This window comes from Cynoglossus semilaevis, chromosome 16, assembly GCF_000523025.1.
Source record: "Cynoglossus semilaevis isolate Cse_v1.0 chromosome 16, Cse_v1.0, whole genome shotgun sequence".
Classification (NCBI taxonomy): Eukaryota; Metazoa; Chordata; class Actinopteri; order Pleuronectiformes; family Cynoglossidae; genus Cynoglossus; species Cynoglossus semilaevis.
This window is the reverse complement of record NC_024322.1, coordinates 17,619,127-17,641,815: the sequence shown is the minus strand read 5'-3', so window position 1 is coordinate 17,641,815 and position 22,689 is coordinate 17,619,127. Positions and strand designations below refer to the sequence as shown.

The 22,689-nt window shown below is 39.5% G+C and overlaps 2 protein-coding genes across 2 annotated transcripts in view; one reads left to right on the top strand and one right to left on the bottom strand.

Moving 5' to 3' along the window:
* Positions 1-22,689, top strand: part of tmem177 (transmembrane protein 177) — a 38,507-nt gene that overhangs the window by 408 nt on the left and 15,410 nt on the right. The window contains exons 2-3 of the mRNA XM_008329071.3: positions 10,286-10,439; positions 14,434-14,589. The gene's annotated coding sequence lies outside the window, so the exon portion shown is untranslated. The remainder of the gene's footprint in view (positions 1-10,285; positions 10,440-14,433; positions 14,590-22,689) is intronic.
* pth2ra (parathyroid hormone 2 receptor a) lies at positions 2,403-18,586 on the bottom strand. The gene is made up of 13 exons (XM_008329092.3): positions 18,280-18,586; positions 14,744-14,849; positions 14,420-14,530; positions 13,508-13,629; positions 12,882-12,979; positions 11,154-11,337; positions 9,621-9,774; positions 7,951-8,011; positions 7,713-7,779; positions 6,484-6,578; positions 5,281-5,419; positions 4,257-4,298; positions 2,403-3,580 (listed from the first exon to the last, which is right to left on the bottom strand). Exons 1-13 carry the CDS (start codon positions 18,370-18,372, stop codon positions 3,191-3,193), a joined length of 1,662 nt encoding a protein of 553 aa, XP_008327314.2. The 5' UTR covers positions 18,373-18,586; the 3' UTR covers positions 2,403-3,190.

Here is a 22,689-nt window from a genome sequence, read left to right as displayed (position 1 = left end):
ACACAATAAATTGTGGGGTACAGGTAGAATTCATTTAGCTTTATGGCACAATGTGATTTTATTCTTACAATATACGGTCACTTCTACACACTATGGAGTTAAATTAAAGTATTTGTGTATTAATTGCTCACTTATCACCAGCAGTCCCTTTGGGATGTACCTGTAAATTTGTTCTGAGCCACGACTGCAGGCAAAGTGGGATTGTACGATGATTTGTTAAAAAGTGATCATACTCTGATAAATTTAGGATGCTGATACAATTAAATAATTTGATATCTGCCAACTCTTCGAACGAGGGTCCCCAAAACTTTGTTGCAGAATCAGGCTTCTCCACACACTATTTTTCTGATGATGTCTGCATGCATTAATAAAAACTAAACTTTGGCAGTTCCAAAAGTTACCTTTAACGATGACCAAGTTGAGCCTCCCCCGTGCAGTGACCATCAAAGTTATTGGGAAGTAAATTTGCTTCGTTTATTTCATGTTTTGTAAGAAAATAGTTCTCAACACCTCCTTTCTGCTTCACCTCCCAGGAAAATGCACAGAAACTTTTTATAATGTGATACTAAATGTGATTGAAAAATCTGCCAAAGTTGAGTCATAAACAGATCAGTTGTCATTAAATCTGTGTTTTAGAGCGAGGCGGTCAGCACTGATGAGCCGTGGACCGTCGGAGGAGTCCATTAGCCTGAAGTGATCTGTGTGAACGTAGGATCCCAATCGATTTACCCAGATCTCACTGCATTAACATATCTTTCAAAAGCATAACAATTAATCACAGGCTGACTTAAGGTAGCATGTTTCTAGATAGCGGTTGTTGCAGCAGTTCTCTTCTGAAGGATCTGGTTATTGACTTTTTACAACGTGGAGGCGAGCATTAGTAGCTGAACTAATTTAAGAAAATTCTCTTTCATAATCAAAGTGATGGCATTAGCAGACAACCTTTCATATAACACGTTTTTGACATTTTAAGTGAGAGAGATGTAATGGAGAGTTTCTGCCATCAACACCTCTAATTTTTGTTTGCGTGGCTTTACTGGTTGTCATCACTGCCACACTTTGATTGTATTGTTTCAGACACACAATTTCTTATCCAGCCATTAAAAGTAAAAGCACAGTTTTCTTTGGTTTTTGTCAGGTTTAGTCAACTCTCCTATCAACAATTCTTTATATAAAACACAAAAGAAATCTTAACAAATTTGCATACTTTTAGAGTGTTACATAAATGTCTTAGCAGAGCTCAGGGATGAAACTCAATGATGTAAGAAAAACATCTGGGACATAAGCCGTGAAGAGAGATCGCAAGATTAAATGAGTAAAAACTTAGTGGACAGATACATCAGCAACAGATTATTTGAGCTTTAAGTCCACCTTTACTCATCTATTTGGAACCTTAGGTGATATTTCATTTGAGCTTTAAGTCCACCTTTACTCACCTATTTGGAACCTTAGGTGATATTTCTCTTCTATATTTGCTCTTCTATAATGTCAAAGGTGTTAATGAATTATAACTTAAAAAAAATATGACCCCTTAGCTGATTGGGCAGTGGCTCAAACAAATCTCCAGAGAGGGAAAATTGGAAATACATAGCATTTATTAGCAGATATCAAAAAGAGGATGCAAGGATACAAGCAGAAGACGCAAGCATTACAGGAAAAAAACATTAAAAACATTAGCCACAGTTGGAGTAGCATACAAACATCAAATTAGCAGAAATCAATTCCTTTCAGCTCTAGCAGCGCAGCCAAATGAACAAAAATAATTCAGTTGTTTGCACAAACACTTTACTACACACAAATGCACACATTACAGAAAAACAACAACGAAAAGAAGCCAAACTTAGCCCTTCACACGGAGCCAAGCAGCTGATTGTCATTTATGAGATAGTCACATTTTTCACCGCTGCTTTAGTTTCACATGTGATGTTGTCTTACAAAAAAAAGAAAACGTCTTCAACAAGCTCATTTTGCATTTCTGTAAACAGTAAACACTGCATCATAACGTTAAAAACGGTCACTGCATCAGCACAATTTTAGGAACTGCAAGTAGCACGTGTCTTTACCATGAACAAGCAAACACATTAGCTCAACATATTGACGTTAACCTTCCCAGGAAATTCAAATAACGTTTTTCTCAAGGTTTAACTAGGAGTGCAAGAAAATATCGATACACTGAAATATCACTTCAAGATACCGTATCGATGTTCTACAATTCTCAGTCCAATATTCCTGGTGTTGGTTCATGTTCTTGTTCTTTTCTTTCTTCTCTAGTGATTCCAAATGTAGATCCCTCTGTTCCAGTGTCAATAACCTGATGTTAAACCTGTGTTAAAAAAAAGTCAACAATTTTCTCACGCCTATAGCATCATAAGAAATTGCAATATATCGTAGTGTTGCTCTGTTCCAGTGTCAGTAACCTGATGTTAAACCTGTGTTTAAAAAAAAGTCAACAATTTTGTCACGCCTATAGCATCATAATAAATTGCAATATATCGTAGTGTTGTCCATGTATCGTGATACATATTGTGTCGATGATTTTTGCCAATACACACCCCTTAACCTTTAGGTCTTTTTCACCCACATTCACTATGTTACAGCTGAGATTCGGCACCAGTTGAATGTAATGAATGGTCACCAAAATATCATCGTCAAAAATCACAGTTGATTGACACATGTGTTAATAATAAAGAATGTAATGACAATGTTTGTCCTAATATATTTAAGTGGGTAAAAAAGTTTTTATCTTATAGTTGTGTTCAGAATTTAATGTAAACTTCAGCTGCTGTTGTTGGTCGACGTGAACATGTAGAGGAGGTAATGACTGTCATTTAGTTCAACCTGAACAGTGGTCTGTATTTTCTTTCTGTGTAACGTGGGGACAGCAGGTCCTGAGCTGAGATACGTCTTCAATACTCTTCTGTAATTGGCAGAACAAATGAATGGATGAAAAAGAAAAACATCCTTGAAATGTTCTTTTAAAATCTTTTGGCTCTGTGATTGGTGGATTGTCAGTTTGAAGAAGGTGACCGGGCTGGAGTCTTGAGTTAATGAAGTGCTGTTTAAATTAAAAGATGATCATCTTGAACGTTTAGCGTAAAGCATCAAGTTTATATATTTCATGCCACTGGTTGATGTTCCTCAGGATTTTTGAACTTTTTTTTTTTAAACATTTTTTGAATCCATTCGACTGCTACAGCTTTTCCTCCTCATCCTCAGCCGTTTCACTTTTATTCTGGACGGGCAGGTTTTCCTTCAGTGAGATATCGTCCACTCTCTTGGGTCCGCTGTCGTCTGGCTCTTCAGGTATAGAAGGGTCTGAGTTGCTGATCACATATCCGGGGAGGGTCGCGTGCAAACTGACCTCAGTGGGGCCTGTGCGCCGATAGGCTCGGCTCGAAACTAGCGTAGTGGAGCGCGTGGACGGCCCCGGTGCCGCCAGGTGGGACTGGCTACTGGTGCTGTTGTTGTTGTTAAGGCCGACCACTACGGAGCCGTATTGATAGCGGCCACACACCACTGGGCCATCCCACTCAAAGTCCAAGTTCCAACGTGTCCATGTTTTCTTTATCTCTGCCTGAACCTGACGGAGTTGAAGAGAAAAAAAAGTAAAAAATCAAACTGTTTAAAAACAATTTAACACAGCTGTAGCCTGCGCTGTGGACGGTTAAAATAATGGGTTTATAAACACAAAAGGTGACGAGGATTCACCTCAGAGAGGGAGCCAGGGTTGTTATTATGTAAACAACTGGATTACACACGGGATTGAACTGGATTCTTTACAAAAATACAATGACAACACACAATGTGAGGCTGTCAGGTGCAGCTCGCTGCAGGGCGCGCTTACTTCCTAATTAGGCAGTTTTCCCTCGCCCCCTGGTGGTTGGCTGACTATTGATTGAAAATATACTTGATTTTATATGCAGCAGAGCTCACTTTTATGTTGTTTGTTTAATGTTTAATATCGCAAACGATCATCTTTATATATTGGTGGCAGACAAAATCGTAATTATGATTTAAAATTCAATTAATGGTGCAGCCCTAATATATATATAAACACTATATAAATATATGTATATAGTATATTTAAAGTATAAAAGCTTTAATACCCAAATGAGAAAATAAGAACAAAGGAGAATTTCTAAAATGTAGTTTTCGGCAGGAGTAGTCAGAGTTAGTTCTTCAGCTCTGAACTTCTCTTTATGATTCGTTTGAAACCATCTGTGTCTTGTTACGCTAATGAGGCAGAATCCACTCACCTCACTGTTGCAGAAGCAGTAGATAATGGACACAAAGAAGCCCTGAGGAAAAAAGGAAGAATTACAAACAAAAAAAAGATTAAATAAAGGGAACAACGCTCTATGGTTCCTAATCGGTGCCATTACTTAGTGCTTTTGTAGTTAATAAAACAATAACAAGAGAACAACCACTGACAGATGGATTGGACATGCATTTTAATGCCACCATTAGACAAAAAAAAAGAAAAAAAAGGACAAATGGTTTACAGAGAAACCAAATATTTATTTATTTAACATATAAAGACTTTGTTTGTTGTCGATATTCAGGACCAAACAATAGTGGAGGCGGTGATTCAGTCCAATCTGTGGTTGTAGAAGTGACATTTATATTAATACGTTTACTTTATTCAAGCTGGAACATGTGCAGATGCTTTTACTACAGTGACTCAGAAGTTAGTCACAGATGAAATGATGCAGGAAGCTTTTAAAAAGCAGGGTAATAATTAGTCCATCTAACGAGTGAAGAGCTCCGTTTAATTTGAGTGCGTGACTCGTGTAATGAGTATGAGTTAGTCTTTGCATTAGACTCTATGGCTCTCCTGCTGGTTGTTGATTGTTTTTTTGTTTTTTTTTTATTTTGATTGATTCCGTTTTAAAATAAATAGCAGTACTTCTCACATTATTTAATATATATATATTTTTTTTTTTTTTAATCGTCTTGTGTGCTGACATCACTAAACGCATCTTCTTCAAAATGTGTTTGTTTTTAAACTGATATTAATGTATTTAAATAAACATGCCCTGCAGTTGGGCTAGGGGAGTGTGCTAACAAGAATCTGGTGTTACGATACGTATCACGATACATGGGCAACGATACTGCAATTGTCAAAAAATCAATAACTGATGGAGGAGGAGATCAGAAGAGGAAATCTCTTCATATATCGGCATATTGACATGTCCTCACATCTGTAAGTTTGTAAAAAATGATTCTCCATTGCTGATTGTGTTCTAATGTCTGAGCTCATCATGCGAAGTCACCTATTACCTGGAATGAGTTGAAGAAGAGCTCACAGTACATGCGGACCTCCCAGCTGGGCCCTTTAAATGTGTGTGGCATCCCAACAAAGACGATGTAGTGGATCCCAAAGACCAGCACCAGAACTAGAGTGGACTTGGCCAGTTTCCTGTGGACAACAAGACATTAAAGTTCAGTTGGTGCAAAGAAAAGTTTGCCTTAAAACTAAATCCCCTTTTTAATCAACCCATAATAAATAGTAGAAACAAGAAAACACCACAGGGTGTAATATTTTTGCAGTGAGGTGACAATCCTGAACCACTGCATTAATTTAAAATACTACTAAAGCAAATCTACAGATTTTTTTTCACTGACTCGTGTTCCTTCTGGTCGGTGTCGGACCCAGAAGTGCAGTAATTGAACAGTGACAATTTAATCACAATGTCATTCTACGCTGCAGTTCTAATTCATTTAAACATTTTACCTTCGACGAGAAGAAAGGAGGGAATTTTAGACTTTTTAATCAGTCAGTGCAAAGACCAATCATTTTTAATATTTACTAAAGAAACAACAAAAAGTCTTTTCTCCAGAGACGGTCGTCTGCTGGCGGCAGGTTTTGTAATTGCCATCACTTGTTGCCTTGACTGTTGGAATCAAATGAAATGTTTTTCTGGCCTTTACTAAAATTTCTTTCACATTACTTTGCATTACCTGCAGTCCTAACTTTCTATTGATATGGATTTCCCCGTCATGAACTAGCAAAGTAATCCCTGGGAGATCAGAACTTTTTCTTCTTCTACTTCTTCTTCCCTAACTAATTTACTTGCACCATGACCCGTATTTCCTTATAATAAAACCATGAGAAGTGATTTCCTTTTCCATCCTTAGATTCATTAATAAAACATTGATGTAACATCAAGGAGAGTGCACCACCTGGACCTGAAAGCCTCCTGGTAGAAAACATGTTTTCTGCATCAAGAAATATTTCCCTTCACTGACTTTAGAAATTGATGTTTTTAGTTTTTTTTTTGTTTATGTTTTCATCAGGATCATGTTGGGAAAATGACGATGAAGAGATTGTTGAGGGGATTATAGCGTTCCATGTGCATGTTAATCAGCGTAACGTGTCTGAGAAATCATTTAACACAATCGTTTAGTAAACTGATTAACTTATCAAAGGAACCGGTTCTCAAGACGCGGTTCTAGTTTTCACTCCCTGGTCACAACACACACCTGTATTGTTGCCTGGTGTCGTATCTCCCTGCGTTGGTCTCCCTGATTTTCGTGGCCAGCACTCTCACAATGTTCACAAACAGGATGAAGTTGAGCTGAAGGAGAACAGAGAACAGGAGCTTAAAAAAACCCTTCAGAATAATAATAATTCAATTCATTTCCAGAGGTGGCCAGTGTCTCCCAGGGTAATGACAGCGGGGTGGATTGGATTATTTTACAGCATTGTTTCCCAAACACTGGGTCGCGACCCTCAGGTGGTCACAAGAATTTTTTGGGGGAGGGTCGTCTCGGGTCTCAGGGTCCCCAGAAAAAAGAAGTTTGGGAAACACTGATTTACAGTCTGTTGTTGAAGTCATGCAGACATACATGATGACACTTGGTGCATGGACTGAAAAGTTTAGGTGTGAGCAATAGTAACTGCGGGCGTCGTACTCTACATCTTTTGGTCACTGCGACACGTTCGTGTGGCTCCATTTACTTCACTAATCCAAATTAATTTCACTTCATTTGCATATCGTGTTCACTGCTTCATTAAGCCTCTTGGATTTGACATGACATTAAAACGTGTGTGTACATATTTAACCACGACATTTGATGTCATTAGCATTTTTTCTTTTTTAACCCTTCGTTTTAGATTACATTGACTGACACATACCCAGTAGTACTCACTGTATCCTGCATTTAGGCCGTCCTTCAAGTACAAGTATCAAAGAGCTCATACAGTTATGACTGTCAACACGGCCAATGTGTTATTTTATGTCAAATTTGTAAAAGTAAATGACAAATCCCCTGAGTCCAACAATATGTCACTGGGTTCAGCGCTCACAGCTGTGCTCTGAAGATGAACTGTAGGAACCTAGAGTCGAACCCATTCCAGCAGCTGGTAAAGACGCTGAGATGCACAGATGAAAGCTCACTTTAACAGCCTCAGCCTTTCAGTTTTGCTTTGATACAACAAGGGATCCTTGAAAACTAGATTACCTGAGCTAATCATCTGTATAAAGCTCCAGGTTCTGCTGTGCTTTACCATCTGAGCCATATTTGTTTTGGTTTTTTTTTTTGTTGACAAAAGATGTTTTGTCTGCAAAAACATCTTTTGTTGATTTTTCAAATAAAACTGTGGACCTTGAACAAATGAGAAACAGCAACGTTTTCTCTGTGAAACTGAACTGAACGGTTTTAGCTGTAACTTGTTTCTTATTCAGAATTATTTATTTTGAACCACTCACCCCAATAGCTGTGAGGATGGGCACCTGGTAGATCCACTTAATGTTTCCAGCGCTCAACTCCCAACATCTGCAGAAACAGACGTGGAAAAGTTAAAGATTAAAGTGATTTCACTGATTATTAAAATGCCAGTGCAATCAGGATTTCATTTCAGGTACTCTATATGTTCAGACATACGTTTTATTGGACTCGTAACCTTTTTGTGCTAATTATCGGTAAATGATGACACTCTCCTCCTACCTTGCGTCTGCCAGCGTTGCCCTGACAATTGCCCATATGGCCACGAAAACAGCAGGTACACCTGAGATTAGACACACAGTCAGTTCACACTGTCACACTGGCCATCCACCAACAGAGGGCAGCAGAGCAGAGGCTGATGCTAAGCATTGTGCAATATGTAATTAATCTGAAAACCATTATTTATTTACCAAAAATACTTTGTCTTTGTTCGTACAGGAGACCGTGATGGGCAGAACAATTGAACTATTTCCCACTAGGTGGCAGCAGAGGGCTGTTCATATATTTTTTAAAAAAGGGCTGTTGAAAGAAGATTTTTGTGTCTTTGTTCAATTCCTGAAAGTATATCAGTGTTGTGTTCAACTAAACAGGCCCCGGTCAGCAACCAGAACATCATTACATTTAATCACCAAAAAAAATAAATAAATAAAATAAAATTGGTAAAACATGTGGCAGCTTTTTAGTATTAACTGGCTATGAACCACATTTGAATTCAATAATTAAATAACCCCGACTGGGCAGCCAGGTGGTCAGGAAAACATCAAACATCAAAGCTGTTTTTCAGTGAGGTCCTGGTTCTCTGAAATCGTTTAAAAAAAACATTAAAAAACATACTGTGAAAAAGAGAGAATAAAGTAAATGTATACATTACATTTACATTCACATTGAGCAGATGCTTTTATCCAACGCGACCTACAATTTGAGGAACAATCAAGCTACAGTGAACATGTCGTAGAGTAAGAAGAAGAAGAAGAAGAAGGTGCACGTCAGACGTTAGTGGGTTTGTGAGGATGGAGGTGTTCTTTGAAGAGAAGAAAAGAAGTGCTTTTTGAAAAAAACGGGGAGGACACATGAAGAGAAGAAAAGAAGTGCTTTTTGAGCAGAGGGAAAAACAGAGGGAGGACACGGGTGCACGTCGTTTAGCAGTGTGTGTGTGTGTGTGTGTGTGTGTTGTTCCATTCTCTGTCTTTGTCGTAACTCCTTTTCTTTGTGTGGTCAAATTGAAAAGTCTTAATGAACATGAACCTGACGTGAACAGACAGTTTGTCTGTTAGGTGAGTCTCAAAAGATGAATCATAATTATCATCGCAGTCACAGTTTCAGAACACAAAGAGCCTTTTGCCCCTGGTTGCCAGGCAGGTGGTGGGGATTTCAGACCGGAGGCAAATGTCAGACTGTGTGATGGAGGCAGTGACAAGAAGTGCTGTGTTATTCTGGCTCAAGTGCTTGTACTGCATGTGTGCTGTGGGTTGGATGTGGAGGCACAAACATCAACACCATTAACGGAAGAAAAGCTTTGAGACTGTGTGTGTGTGCACTGGACAATAACAAATGTTTGAAAGTTTTGGTGGTAAAGTTAGGACGAACACATTTGTTCAAAAACAAAATGTGAGAAAAGTGCAAAAGTTCAATTGGTTGTTTTCCCTGCAGTGGTTTGTCACACAATCCCCAGAATCTGCAAGTTTGATCTACATATTTGTATATTCCTAACTACACATTTCCACCAGGGGGAGTGTAAATGAGTGCGTTCCAAAGTTCAACAGTAGCTACTTACTAACTAGTTGAACAAAACTGTCACGGACTTCTGGGAATCTGTCTTCAACAATCAACAACTTTACAAATAATAGGCTCTGGTCTTTTTAAATGTGAGTCAGTGTATCGGCGCCGCTCACCCCATCCAATTAGTGTGAAGCCCCACAAGTACTTAGAGTTGGACTGGAAGGCCATGAAGATGAGGCTGTGCAGGTAGAGCCCCTCCACCAGGATCCAGTAGTAGTTGGTGGCCAGAAAGTAGATGAAGAGCAGCACGGTCACTTTACAGCCGATCTGAAAACCAAAACATTCACACGTTTGTGAGACTGTGTCTGTCTGTGTGTGTGTCTGTGTGTGTGTGTCGTACAGCTGCTGGTGTGAACGCAGCGTTGGGAGGTTGTCACGGTTGTTAGAGTAAAAAACAACCATCTGTATATTCTGGAGTGAAATGTCCTTCTGAATCTTTCTTCTTCCCATTATCCACTCACACGTCACCCCTGAACCTCACCCACATCCACTCCACCCTGATTGAAACCTTTTCTATTCCCTGCCGTGTGCGCTGAACCTCATCTGAAGAGGGTCGACCTCTGGTACATGATAAGACTTCTACATCCACTTCTACATCCACTTCACTTCCACTTCTGGCCAGAATTTTCTCATATTTCAATGTTTTTTTTTTACAGTCTATTACTGTCACTGTCATCTATTCCGTGCACCAGTCCCTTTCATAATGAGTTTGTCTTTACTAAAAACCCGCCTGTATCTCCGAGCTAACTGTGTCTTGTCTTCTCCACCTTTTTTTAAGGGGCTTCATCAGGAACTCATGCTTTTACCATGGAAACAACAGTTAAGTGAGATTATCAACAGGATGGCCGTCCGTCCTCAGAATGTTGGTTGAACACACAAACCCCCGCCTTCACCACAAGCCCCGGAAACTGACACGTGATTGGCCTAAGAAGGTATCTTATTGTTATTGCAAATTATATACATTTTAACCACTCCAGAGTGACCTTTATGTATTGTTGTGTCAGATAAAAAGAAGGTATCTTATTGTTATTGCAAATGATATACATTTTATGAGTAACCACTTTATAGTGATGTATATGTATCGTTTTATCAGATAAGAAATGATGAAAATCTTTAATCTGATAAATTGTACAGGTGATGTGGGTTCATGCTATAACACTGGTAATCCTGGTTAATCACAGTTAACTAATATTAATCTTAATTATTGGAATACATTATAATACATCAATATTTTCCATGTTTTAATTAATATGGAAAAATGTCAAGAAAATTAAAAAAAAAAGTGAAACTGATATTTTCCAGAGTTGCTGGATTTTAGTTGTAGTTAAGTTGTTTAGTTGTTACTCTTCATCTAATCAGGCAGTTGTTGACCATAACAGTGTCCACCAGTCTCAGCCAGGGATGGTCTGACACAGGCTGGGCCACTGACCAGAGGTTGAAACCTCCACAAAACCCAGGTGTTGAGATGGTATTTTAAGCCTGAAGACTTTAACCAACAGGGTGTTTAAATGACCACATGTGTGTGGACTGGGCCTTAGTTCAGCGATGGACAGACTAAACATATAAACACTTTGATGTAACTAGTTAATTATTCCAGTTACTTTGTAACTCTACAAACTGCATTTGAAATATAAATGTCTACTTACATACTGGGACTTGTCCAGTGATGCGATGCTGACAGTTTTTAAGTTGTCCAACAGTGCAGAGTCAAAGTCCTGCAGTCCAGCACTGGAGTGGACAACTTTGTCCTTAACAAAGATGCTGACGGCTCTCAGCATAAAGGAAACAAACAGGTGGATGTGAATGTAGTTCCTGGTGCAGTGAAGACGCCTGCGAACAGAACAAGAACAAAGAAAATATCTATATAAAACCTCCGCCTTTTATGATTTGATGCAGCGAAAAAAAAACAAATAACAGGTTTTGTTTTTTTCACAAAAAAAACAAATAACAGGAAGTTCAAAAGATTGTTTTTTGGTTTTGTTTTTTTCATTAACATTCAAATGCTGCATATTCACTGTTTCAGGTGTTAGGGTTTCTTCAGCTCATATCACTGGTGATGCCGGAGCATTTTTGTCTCAATATATCGTGTTGCCTATAGTATTGCTGCATATTGCAATATATCGTATTGTGGTACGTATCGTATCGCCAGATGCTCGACAATCGTCCCATCTACAATCACTGAAGGCTCAAGTCCAGCACTTGCAGCATTTTCTCAAAAGTTGCTGTCACGTTACAACACTGGCTGAAAGTCTCCTGTAAATGACATACATTTAAGTTTTGGCGGCGTTGCTGTTGTTGCCGTAGTTACTGCCCACACGGCTGCTGCTAAAAACTGTTCAACAAGGTCACGTCTTTATTTACAAAGTGCAGCTTTTGTCACCTCTGACTGAAGCTGACGGTAAAACGTTTCCATTTTTAATCAGCTCCGATGACTGTGGGCAACATGTCCTGTGAAGATGACGAGTCTGCCTCAAGTGCTGATTGAACATTTTCACATTCATACGTGGCAATAACCTTACGTGAAATAAATATATATTTTGTTCAAGCCAACGGTGATATCATATTTCACATAGAAGCGTGTGTTTAAATATATTATCTTAGTGGCTCCTCGGTATCTTCCGTGACTAATTGAATGGACACGGAATTGTCCACTTTTTCTGTTAGATCACGTTGCTCTGATCCCTGAGGGGACGGTTAAATGCTCTCTGCTCAACCTTCTGCTTCACTCTTGTCTAATGGAGTCCTGAGAGTCTGGCTTATTTTGTGAGAAATGGTCTTCAGAGGAAGAGAGTTCTCTTTTTTTTTCTGGATGAGGTCGTCATCATGGGAAAACTCATTGAACTGAGACACAACATGTTTCATTTAAACTGGAAGGACGGCGGCACAGATGTGGCCGGAACAGATTGAGAAAACCATGAAATTTACATAAATGTGGGGCAACCCTGTGGAGCAGTGGGCTGGCACCATCGCCTTGCAGAAAGAAGATCTTTTCTATTCTCTCTTTTTCCTGTTGTTCCCCAGAACATGCAGGACGATGAAATAATTATTCACTATAAGTGTGAAGTCATTAATGTAAATGTTTGTTACATATATACATATATAAATATATGTTTATATATATACATATATATACATATATATACATATAGATATATATGTATATATATATAAACATATATAAATATATGTATTTATAATTTAAAGCCGTGCAAATACAGTTGACTTGACTTGAACAACAATTCAATTTTTAGGTGAAACAATACAAAGAAATATATTCAAAAATTAAAAAGTGTCTTATCTAATACATTTTTTACATCTGCTCAGCAACGCCCCCTGTTGATGATCTCCTCTCTGAAGCATGTGTTTTAGCCTACCTGAAGTATCCGATGATCATTATGGCCACCAGCAGAGAGCTGAAGGACACGGCGTAGCCGACGGTGTACATGACGTACAGCCGCTCAAAGAAGTCTTGCTGCGAACACAGAGGGAAAATATTCAGGCTTGAACGCAAGAAATCGTCTGATGAAAGATTTTAACGGCTTCTGATTCCGATCACTGCGGTCCTCTGTGTATGTTGTTAGCGTTTGCTGGTGTGTAGCTTAGCATCTGCCCTACAGATGTAATTGGGATTACAGGAGAGGTTGCCCCAATTGCCCGAGGGCAACGTTCCTAAATTAAAGTTATGTGGTGAGACTTGGGAAAATTGAACAGGAGTCTGTAAAGGAGGACGGCAGAATTTTTTGACTGAACCATGTTTGAATAAAGTCAGAATCCAGTGAACACAACAACAACAACAACAACAACAACAACAGTGTGTTGACTCTGCAGCCACGATCACAACAGTGTCTTTCTTGGAATAAGGAGTACGACAGGTTATTATTCTGTTTGCCATTTAAAAACAAACTTGTGTGATTAAAACTTTGTTGCCATGACAACTCAGCCTAAATTAGGCAGTGGGCTCTCATTAGCTATTAATGAGATTGGATTATTTGATTCTTACCCTCTCCTTCTGCTGACGGGGCTGAAGGAAAAGCACACACTCAGAGTAATTGGTCCATGTTTTGTTCCAGTGGTCCATAAACACCCAGGAACCGTTGATGTCACAGTTCCTGTACGCGTGTCCTGGAAACGTATCACTGAGGTTAATGTTGTCACACGTCAAAATGAAAAGAATCAGGTTAAAAATGTAACATGGTTAACACGTTTTAGTTTCATGAAGCACCTGGATCTTAAAATCCCATCATCAACTCCCAGCACGTGTTTGTGGAGGATTCAACCTCAGGTCTGCGGCCCGGCTTGTGTCGGAGCAGTCTACGACCGACAGTCTGACTGACACAACAGTCAGATGGAAGGTTCAGGACTGTAGACTGATTAACGTTGTTGACTGTTCTAGTGTTTTCTTGACATTTATATCCATATTAATAATTCCATAATTTGGATTAGTTACAAATACAACTTTTTAGAAGCTTATTTTTAATTTAGTCTCAGATCATAACATTGACATTTTGTTTTAAAGTATCAAATTAAATTGAGTTTAAAATAGATCTAATTAAGTTCTTAGCATTTACATTAAAAAATAAGTGAAAATGAATTCAAATTTTTGGCTAAAGACTCTGCCAGAGAAACAAAGAATTATTTTTTTTTCACTTGGCTGCTGAAATATTTCTCAAGAGTTAAAGGTTAAAAACAACAATGTGGAGGAAAACCTGTGATGAAATTGAATCACTTTAATAATTAAAATTCATCATCACCTTGTTATCTTTAGCTGAACTTTAACCAAAACCCCGTATTCTGAATAAATGTTTGCTGAAGCGTGTCATCCACTGAACTTTGACGTCCTAAATGTTTTGTTTTGTTGACGATGTCAAATCTTGAAAATGAAAACACAAGCCAAGAAAAGTAATCAGTCGACCTTTGTGATTGAAGTCGTAGATGTACGACGGACAGGGAACCTTGGTGACGAGTCCAGGAGAGCCTTGAGGCCAACAGATAAGACCGTCCCAGTCTGGAGGACACACGTCGTCTACAATAACAAGAAGAAGAAGTCGTCAAACTGATCACACCCTCAGGCACGGAGTAAAGGTAGATACAGATTTTTGTTTATGATAATCCTTCGTTACATGCTAGTTAATGACCTATCGAGCTCCAGGAGTTTATTTTCTTCTTAAGAAGTTTCTCGTGTCAATTTAAAAAAAAAAAAAAAACCCACTGAGGAAATCCAGGTTGTGTGTTCTACCTGTGGCCTCCGGGTCAATGTTGGAGAGGTTGTGGTGACACTGTAGTTTGACTTGGTAAAGAATGTACATCTGCTCCTGTGCAGAGAGAGGCCCATCGATCTCTCTCTGTGAAAAAAATCACAACAAACACAATCACAGCTCCAATCATCTCCCTTCATCACCATCATTTTGGAGTTCTTTGTGTTCTGGGCCGAGCTGTGAACACCAGATGTTTGTCCTGACTCTACAAACAACAGCGGGAATCAAGAATCAAGACAGGAATAAAAAAAAAGTGCTTTTATCTCAGTACTTCCAGGCTCTTCATGTGTATTGGCAATATTATTTTGAAAAAGCGACAGTGAATCATACGGTGCCCATGTGGTCAACATGTATTTTTTACAGAAATATAAACTTTCATCATAGATTGTAGCTAGGGATGTCCAATATTAATGTTTTTGCCGATATTGTCCAAACACTCACAAAGTATTTTCTACCATGCCCCCCCCCAGTGGACAGTAGTTTTTTCAACTTCCCCTGAATTGAAATACTATTGTATTGAGTTGCTGACACCAGCGTTCTGCATGCAATTTTTGCCGATATTGTCCAAACACTCAATTATTTTCTACCATCCCCATGAGCTGCAATGCTGCCATCTAGTGACATTCACTTCCACATACAGCTGTTTTTCCCCAAAAACTATTTTTAGGGCTATTGGGTTTTCATTAACGGAGGAAAACCAGATAACGATTCTTACAGATACTGTGTTACATAGTTATATCGGGCCGATAATATTGGTTATATATCGGCTGATATCATCGGACATCCCTTATTGTAGCAATATATTTTGTTGTAAATATTCGTGTTTAGGAACACAAAATAAAAATCCTATCATATCAGACTGGGGACACGGACACTGGACTCAATCCAGGGAGATACAGGAAGTTCAGGTTCACTTGTTACACAGTGGGGTGGGAAGGGATAAGGTAGAGGTACAACACCAACGAAGAAGAGATGAATTCTAAACCACAGTTAAACAGCTGAAAAAGCATGAGAAGAACACAGGAAACACATTATCTGAGATGCTCCTCGGTGTTTAATACTTTCGTTTCAGTTTTTTAACTCTGTGATTTTACTGAGAGTTTCTTTGTGGAATTTTGGTCCACAAAGAAGAGGAAACGGCAATCGCAGCTCGGGTGTCATCATCTCCTCTTTTGTTTGACCGTATTCATTTGGTGAAATTGGTCTGGTCTTTGGCCCGATTTGCTGTCAGTCATTTGTTCTCAGCATCGCTCGCGTCTTTGTGATAAACGAGGCTCGTTACAGTCACCACTGAGTCACCGGCGTTTATTCAGCGTGATCTGAAGAGAAACTGCGACTGACGGAATCACTGTAAAAACCATCTGTGTCCACAACAAGCCCATCTGTCTGAGCGTCAGCCAGAGCATTTAGGAGTGGAGTCACTGGCTGACATCGCAGCTTTATTGTGCGGGAGAACATGTTGTTCTGTTGATCGCTGAGTCTACACGTTCACAATAACATAACTTCAGGATTTATTTTGATAAATAGTGACTTTTGAGTTTTTGCCTTTTCCACTGGGTTGAGAAAAAACATTATATTTGAAGGTGTTGTTATCGAAATGTCATGTTCCACGGTACTTTTCAAAGGTAGAACGGTGAAGGTCATCTGTCACCCGTCCATCATCCATCCATTTATCAGCCATTATTCCACTCATCCATCCATCTATCCATAGTTGTATCAGAGTCTGAATGACCTTTGACCTGTTGTTTTGAAACCTTGACAGATTATCTTTGAATGGAAAAAGTAAAATAGGCAAGAGTCGATTATTTTTGAATAAAGTTAATTAGTCCCACTGCGGCACCGGTCCCCGAACCAGGGGTTGGGGGGCCCCCTGATCTATAACACAAGCCGGGCCGCTGACCAGAGGTTGAGCCTCCACAGGCACATGCTGGAAGTTGAGATGTTGTTGTTTTTTAAGATCCTTTTAAGGTGATTCATTGAAACAAAAACTTTTTTCCCCACAGTGTGTGTAAATAACAACATGTGTATTTGGCTGTGTCTCACAGCAGCAGAAGTTCAGTATAAACGTCGACCAGTGAATTGAAGCGATTACTAATTATCCTGTTGAATGTCCTGAAACTCTGAATCTCTGTGCCGTGTGGTGACATTTGTTCCCACGTCCTAAATCAGGAGCGACCGTGGCTCAGCACTGGGGTACGTTTGATTCGTCTCCCAGCGTGACGCCTGTGCTGACAGCGTGTGAACAGGTTTAATAATTATGTGATAGAAGGAGGCTCTTTGTTGTCTGAGTCCTCAGAGAATGGAAGAAAATCTGAACCGCAGTGTTGACGGGCTGTGAGCAGTCATTAAGACTAGAAAAGAACTGCAGCCAGTGGTGAAAATGAATCCTCAGCCACCACAACTCTGACTCCGTGGTAGCCTCATATATATGTGTGTGTGTGTGTGTGTATAATATATATATATTATATACTTGAATTATATGATTATGTGCAATAGTTCTACAAATGAGACTTCATCCTAATTTTGATGGCAGTACACACACACACACACACACACAGCTGTTGTGGTTGTGGGCAGTGGTGCTCAACCTGTGGTTCCTGAGCCTGTTGGAGTTGTTTAGCCTTTACGTTTTTCGACTGTGTGATTTCACGTCTTGTTTGTGAATGAAGCAGATGTACAAAAATGTCCATGACTCATTCACCCACTCATCCTGCTACACCAGTAGGCAGCAGTACGTACTGCACTGTACTACAGTACTACAGTACTACAGTATAGGGTAAAACACGTCACTTTTCAAGTACAGATTCCATCCCATTGTAAATTGTTTTAATTGAAATTCTGTCAAATAACTGAAAACTGAAGCTGGAACTTGAAGGCCGCCGTCCAGGGGTCCCCCCGGGGGGTTGCGGACCCCCTGTTGAAGACCTCTGTTCTACCGTGCACTAATTCTGCTGCGGCAGCTCCTGTGAAGTCATGCAGTCAGTGATCATCAGTGAGTCTCAGTACAGTTCCACTGACACTGACACGCCACTAGGTGGGGTTTTCCTGATTAGATTTCTCCCTGAGATGTTTGTGTGATATTATTTTTAGGATTCAGGCACTAATTACAAAAACAGAGTCGAGCTGCTGAGACTGAGCTCCACATGACGGCCACTCATCAGCAGGTCGTTCTGTCTGAGTCTGATCACGAAAACACGCAGAGATTCATTTGATGGAAGTATACATTTATCTATTGATAAGGCAGTGGCAGTTGACCCCACCCCACGACCCCAACACCCTGAACCCCTTCTCTCTCTTTTATTGCCCTGCTGTGGTTGATTGACCACAGTTACCTTGATCCTAGAAACTGGACCTCGGCCGAGTTGAGGCAGTAACTTTATTACATCTACGACCAGTTCAATACAATATATATATATATATTTTTAATTCTAAATAAATTCCATAATACTCCGGCACCTTTAATCCCAGGTTATGTTTTTTTTTTTCGACTCGAATCCAAACGCGTTCAAGTCCTCACCTGTGATTCAGCCGCAGTCCAGCAGAGGAAAAAGTTTAAGAGCAGCATCCGGTCCGCGGCCGCCGAGCGTCTCTTCATGCCTGACACCAACATACGGTCAGTGCCGGGCTGTGCTCCAGGACCGAGAACATTCCAGCGTCACTTCTGCGTCTTCTCCTCCTGTCATGCCTCCTCACGGTCCTCCAGCGGCTCGCGGCAGGGAGGGCGCGCGCGGGCGCGCGCGAAGCGTCACGTTCACGTAGCGGAACCCTCCGTTTGTCAGTGATCCGCTCACCGACGCTGTCACAAGTCAAGACTTTTGAGTTTCTAAAACAGAGACTTTTTTTTTTCTTTTTTTTTTTTTTGGACGAAGCACCGCCTCCTCTGGAGGGTAGCCCACACTGCTGCTGCTGCTGCTGCTGCTGCGGCGCAGGGAGGGCAGCAGCAGCATCTGAGGCAGCAGTACACATGTATTACTGCGAACACAGGCATACTGATAAATATTTGTGCAGTACCAGATGAATATTAAACAGTCATACAAAACTACAGTATTAATATTTAACCGTGTAAATCACGTACACAGAATAGAAGAAATTCATTAATAAAATATAATCTTGGATATATGAGGTCATCAAGTACTACAGTACTCATTACTGTAGCTGTATTATCATAGGGATATTATTGTTGACAAATTGACCTTTTAGTGAATATTACAACGTTTGGTTGCACCAATGAACTACACAATACTATAATGTACTGTAATATACAGTACAAAATGCACTGTACAATATTGTACTGTACTATATTACACTCTACTGTAGTATACTAAACTGTACTTTACTAAAACACACTTCTTTAGGTCACACAAACACACACACTTTACTATACTACAGTATACTATACTGTAGTATAGTATACTGTAGTATACATGGCTAAATCACATCTGGCTAAGACACGTACTACAGAATCATACACAGTAACTGTAAGTACTGTAAGTAGTAAGTACTACGCTCTCCTCCCTCTTACTAATATTCTACTGCAGTGTGTGTATTCCCTGTACTTCCCTGTACTTCCCTGTACTTCCCTGTCTCCATCACCACAGCAGCAGCTGCTGTTTGTTTCCATCACCACAGCAGCAGCAGCCGCCGTCTGTTTTTTTTAAATTTTATCTGTTCATCAAAGTCAGTGACAGAATGAATGAACCATGATGATGAGCGTTTCAGTTCCTCATCAGTTCATGTCCACGTTGATGAGCGTCTGTTTCATTAGTCGACTCCAACCTCCAGCTTCAGTGTGAGTCAAACTCCTCCAACACCTGAACGACAAAACAATACGTAATCCGTTAGTTACCGTTTGACAAGGCCGTTTCCCTCCGAGATCAATTATGTCTGAGTGGGTTTTATAATTTGCGAACGTTTAACGGAGCTGTCAATCAAAAAATTACAAAGAAAAAGAAAAAAAACTTAATTTGCTAATTAAACTAGACTTTCTTCTGTTAGTATCAGAGCCTGACTGACCTTTGACCTGTTGTTTTGAAACACGTCCAGATTATCTTTGAATGAAAACGGTGAAGTGATATGACTGGATTCTTTTTGAATGAAGTAAAATAAAAGTACATTTTTCTTCACTGTGTCCCATTCTGGACCGGTACTAAATGACTTGTGGACAGGCACTGGTCCCCGGACCACGGGTTTGGAGACCCTGCTGTGCTGTATTTCTGTATCTGTCCAAACAACGAGTAGGTCGAGTAGAAGTAGATCTTCAGATGTGTCACCTTTCTGTGGGAGCTGTCCGTGGTGCTGAATCAAATCACATCAAATGAAACAAGCCTATTTTTCTTCCTGCTGTCGTGCTAGTCTTTAAACTCCCTTGTGTCTGAAGCAAACGACGGAGCCAATGACACGGTGGTGATTAGTGCATATTATTGTCCTGCTTTTTAGGAGCTCTTATGTTCTATCATTCCCAGCTCTGAATTTAAAAGCCTGGCAACCAAAAAGCACCAAAGTCTGAGCTAATGCATTTGGTGGAATATTCCAGCTCTTCACTTTGTAAAATCCATGATGGATTCAGATGATGGATGTTGAGATGTTTGGATGTTTGTCATAGAAGGAAAGAAAAACAAACGTCTTTCCTTTAATGTGAATAATTCTAATAATAACAATAATTTCAAAAAAATACAGTTAGAAGGGAGTGAAAAATAGACCACTTTTTTTTTTTTTTACAAAAAGACATTAGTGGAACATGTATGTTGTATTGGGTGAGTCAATTAGTGTCAGGACAGATGTGTCCAGTTTCTATAATTAAATGTTAAATTAAACCAAACCAAATTTATTTAGTTTTTTTTAACCTTAAAAGAAAGATTTGAAACCTGTAGAAGTTATTTAAACTCTGCATTATGTTTTGTGTGACTTCATCTATTTTTTTATTTTAATTTTTAACCTTTCTTTCAGTACCGTACTGAAAGAACTTCGGAAAGAACCTTGATCTTAGACATTCACGACAAAGATGCAGATTTGTTTTAGAATTGAACAAAGACTTGGGTGGAGGAGGAGAAGTTCAAAGAAAAACCTAAAAAAGAAAGAAAAAGAAAAAGATAAACAAGCTTTTCTCTCTCACTGTTGAATGTGACAATAGGAGTTGATTATTGTTTTATTGTGGGGGGAGGTCAGTCTGACAATGCTGGAGCAGCCACCTGAGTGGGTGGGCTGTGTGTATCATGGATGACTGTACAGCAACAGTCTCTCTTCTTCTTCCTCCTAATTTGTCCAGATCAGAACCTGCGTTGGTTCCAGCTGGTTCTACAACGTGTCATCATCGGCTACTGTGTAATTTCCTGAGTGGAAATGTTCTCAGTGTCAAAGGGTCAACTGTAAGAAATCACAGAACTGTTTAATCACAGAAGAGTCATTTATATGGTGATGGCTCTGACATGAAGAAACCACCTTTACTGAAGGTTTTAGGGGAAGAAAAATGTCTCATTGTGTCAATCAATCAATCAATCAATCATCATATATATATATATATATATATATATATATATATAGATATAGATATATATATAGATATAGATATATATAGATATGTACACGCAGCAGTGATTTCATTTCATTTCGTTAGACTGCTCTGCCCCCTCCTGGCTGGATAGAGTTTAACTATAGTTGCTGCTTCAAAGCCTTTAATGTTTAGTCAATGACCAAATTCAATAGAAGTAAAATAAAATAAAAAATAAAAAATTATACTATTATTTAGGTGTGTGATAATTGAAATGATTATTATTTAGTAAATACAACTTACATATAGTATTTATATATAAGAATAAAAAGGTTAATGAAGTGATTAAAGTAAGATATATGTAAATATTATAATTATGTATTTTAAGTTTTAGGTTCTTATCATCAAAGTTGTTTACATGAAATCCCTATTATTATTATTATTATTGTGTGTGTGTGTGGTGGAGAGCAGCAGGTGTGTGAAATTAAACGGATGTGCCGAGAGTGTGAGGTTGGTGGAATTGTTGGGTCACATGAGCTTTTTCACACGCAGTCGCGGAGAGGGGGGGGGGGGGGGGGGGGGGGGGGGGGGGGGGGGGTGCTGAGAAAATACTGACAATTCCCTTTTTTACATTAGCACTTGAACGTCACATTTACCCATGAGATGAGGGGTGGTTCCAAACCCGTCCGTGCGGTCGGTTTGTTTCCTGTACTGTTGTTGCCAAATTACTTGTTCCGTGTGTGTGAATTATTTTTGTTGATTAATCACAACAAATGATTGTTGTTACTTGTTCCGTGTGTGTGAATTATTTTTTTTGATTAATCACAACAAATGATTATTCATGATTAATCGAGACGAACATTCCTGAAAGGCAGAACAATGAAATACTCTTCTGCTAGGTGGCAGCAGATGGCAGCTATGAAAACTGTGAGTGTCTTTCTTCAATTCCTGTCAGTATATCAGCGTTGTCTGCAACTAAACAGGCTGAGATTTTAGTCAATGATGAGGTCATTTAAACTGGAAGAGACTTTTTGTGAGAAATTTATTAGATTTCATTACAGAGACTTTTTGTGAGAAATTTTTGTTTTGTCACTCGACCCTCCGACTGAGTTGATCATTTTTTCTCTAAGTTTAACTTGTTTTTTGATACTTAATCAAAGATCCAGATCCCAGGTCTTCATCCGTCCTGGTCCACCCTGAACCTCCCTTCATGTTTCAGGCTGTTACTGTTGGCCGTGTCCTACTGCCCACGCGGGTCGGGATTAATGAGACAAAATGGAACTTTAAGTGTTTCCACCGTGTCCAGATCGATGAAACCCGACGGCTCTGAAGATTAATGGAGGGTTTTCTTTTATGCTGAACGAGCAGGTTTACTCTCAGACCGTAAAGATCCACGATCACCGGGACTGTAGCGTGTCTCACGGCCCTGGTCAGAGAGCG

Coding starts and splice junctions, on each gene's coding strand:
- pth2ra (XM_008329092.3), bottom strand. CDS start 18,372: ATGTTGGTGTCAGGCATGAAGAGACGCTCGGCGGCCGCGGACCGGATG. Junction 14,850..18,279: donor GGACTGCGGCTGAATCACAG/GTGAGGACTTGA, acceptor TTTTTTTCACAG/AGAGAGATCGATGGGCCTCT. Junction 12,980..13,507: donor CCCGTCAGCAGAAGGAGAGG/GTAAGAATCAAA, acceptor CTGTGTTCGCAG/CAAGACTTCTTTGAGCGGCT.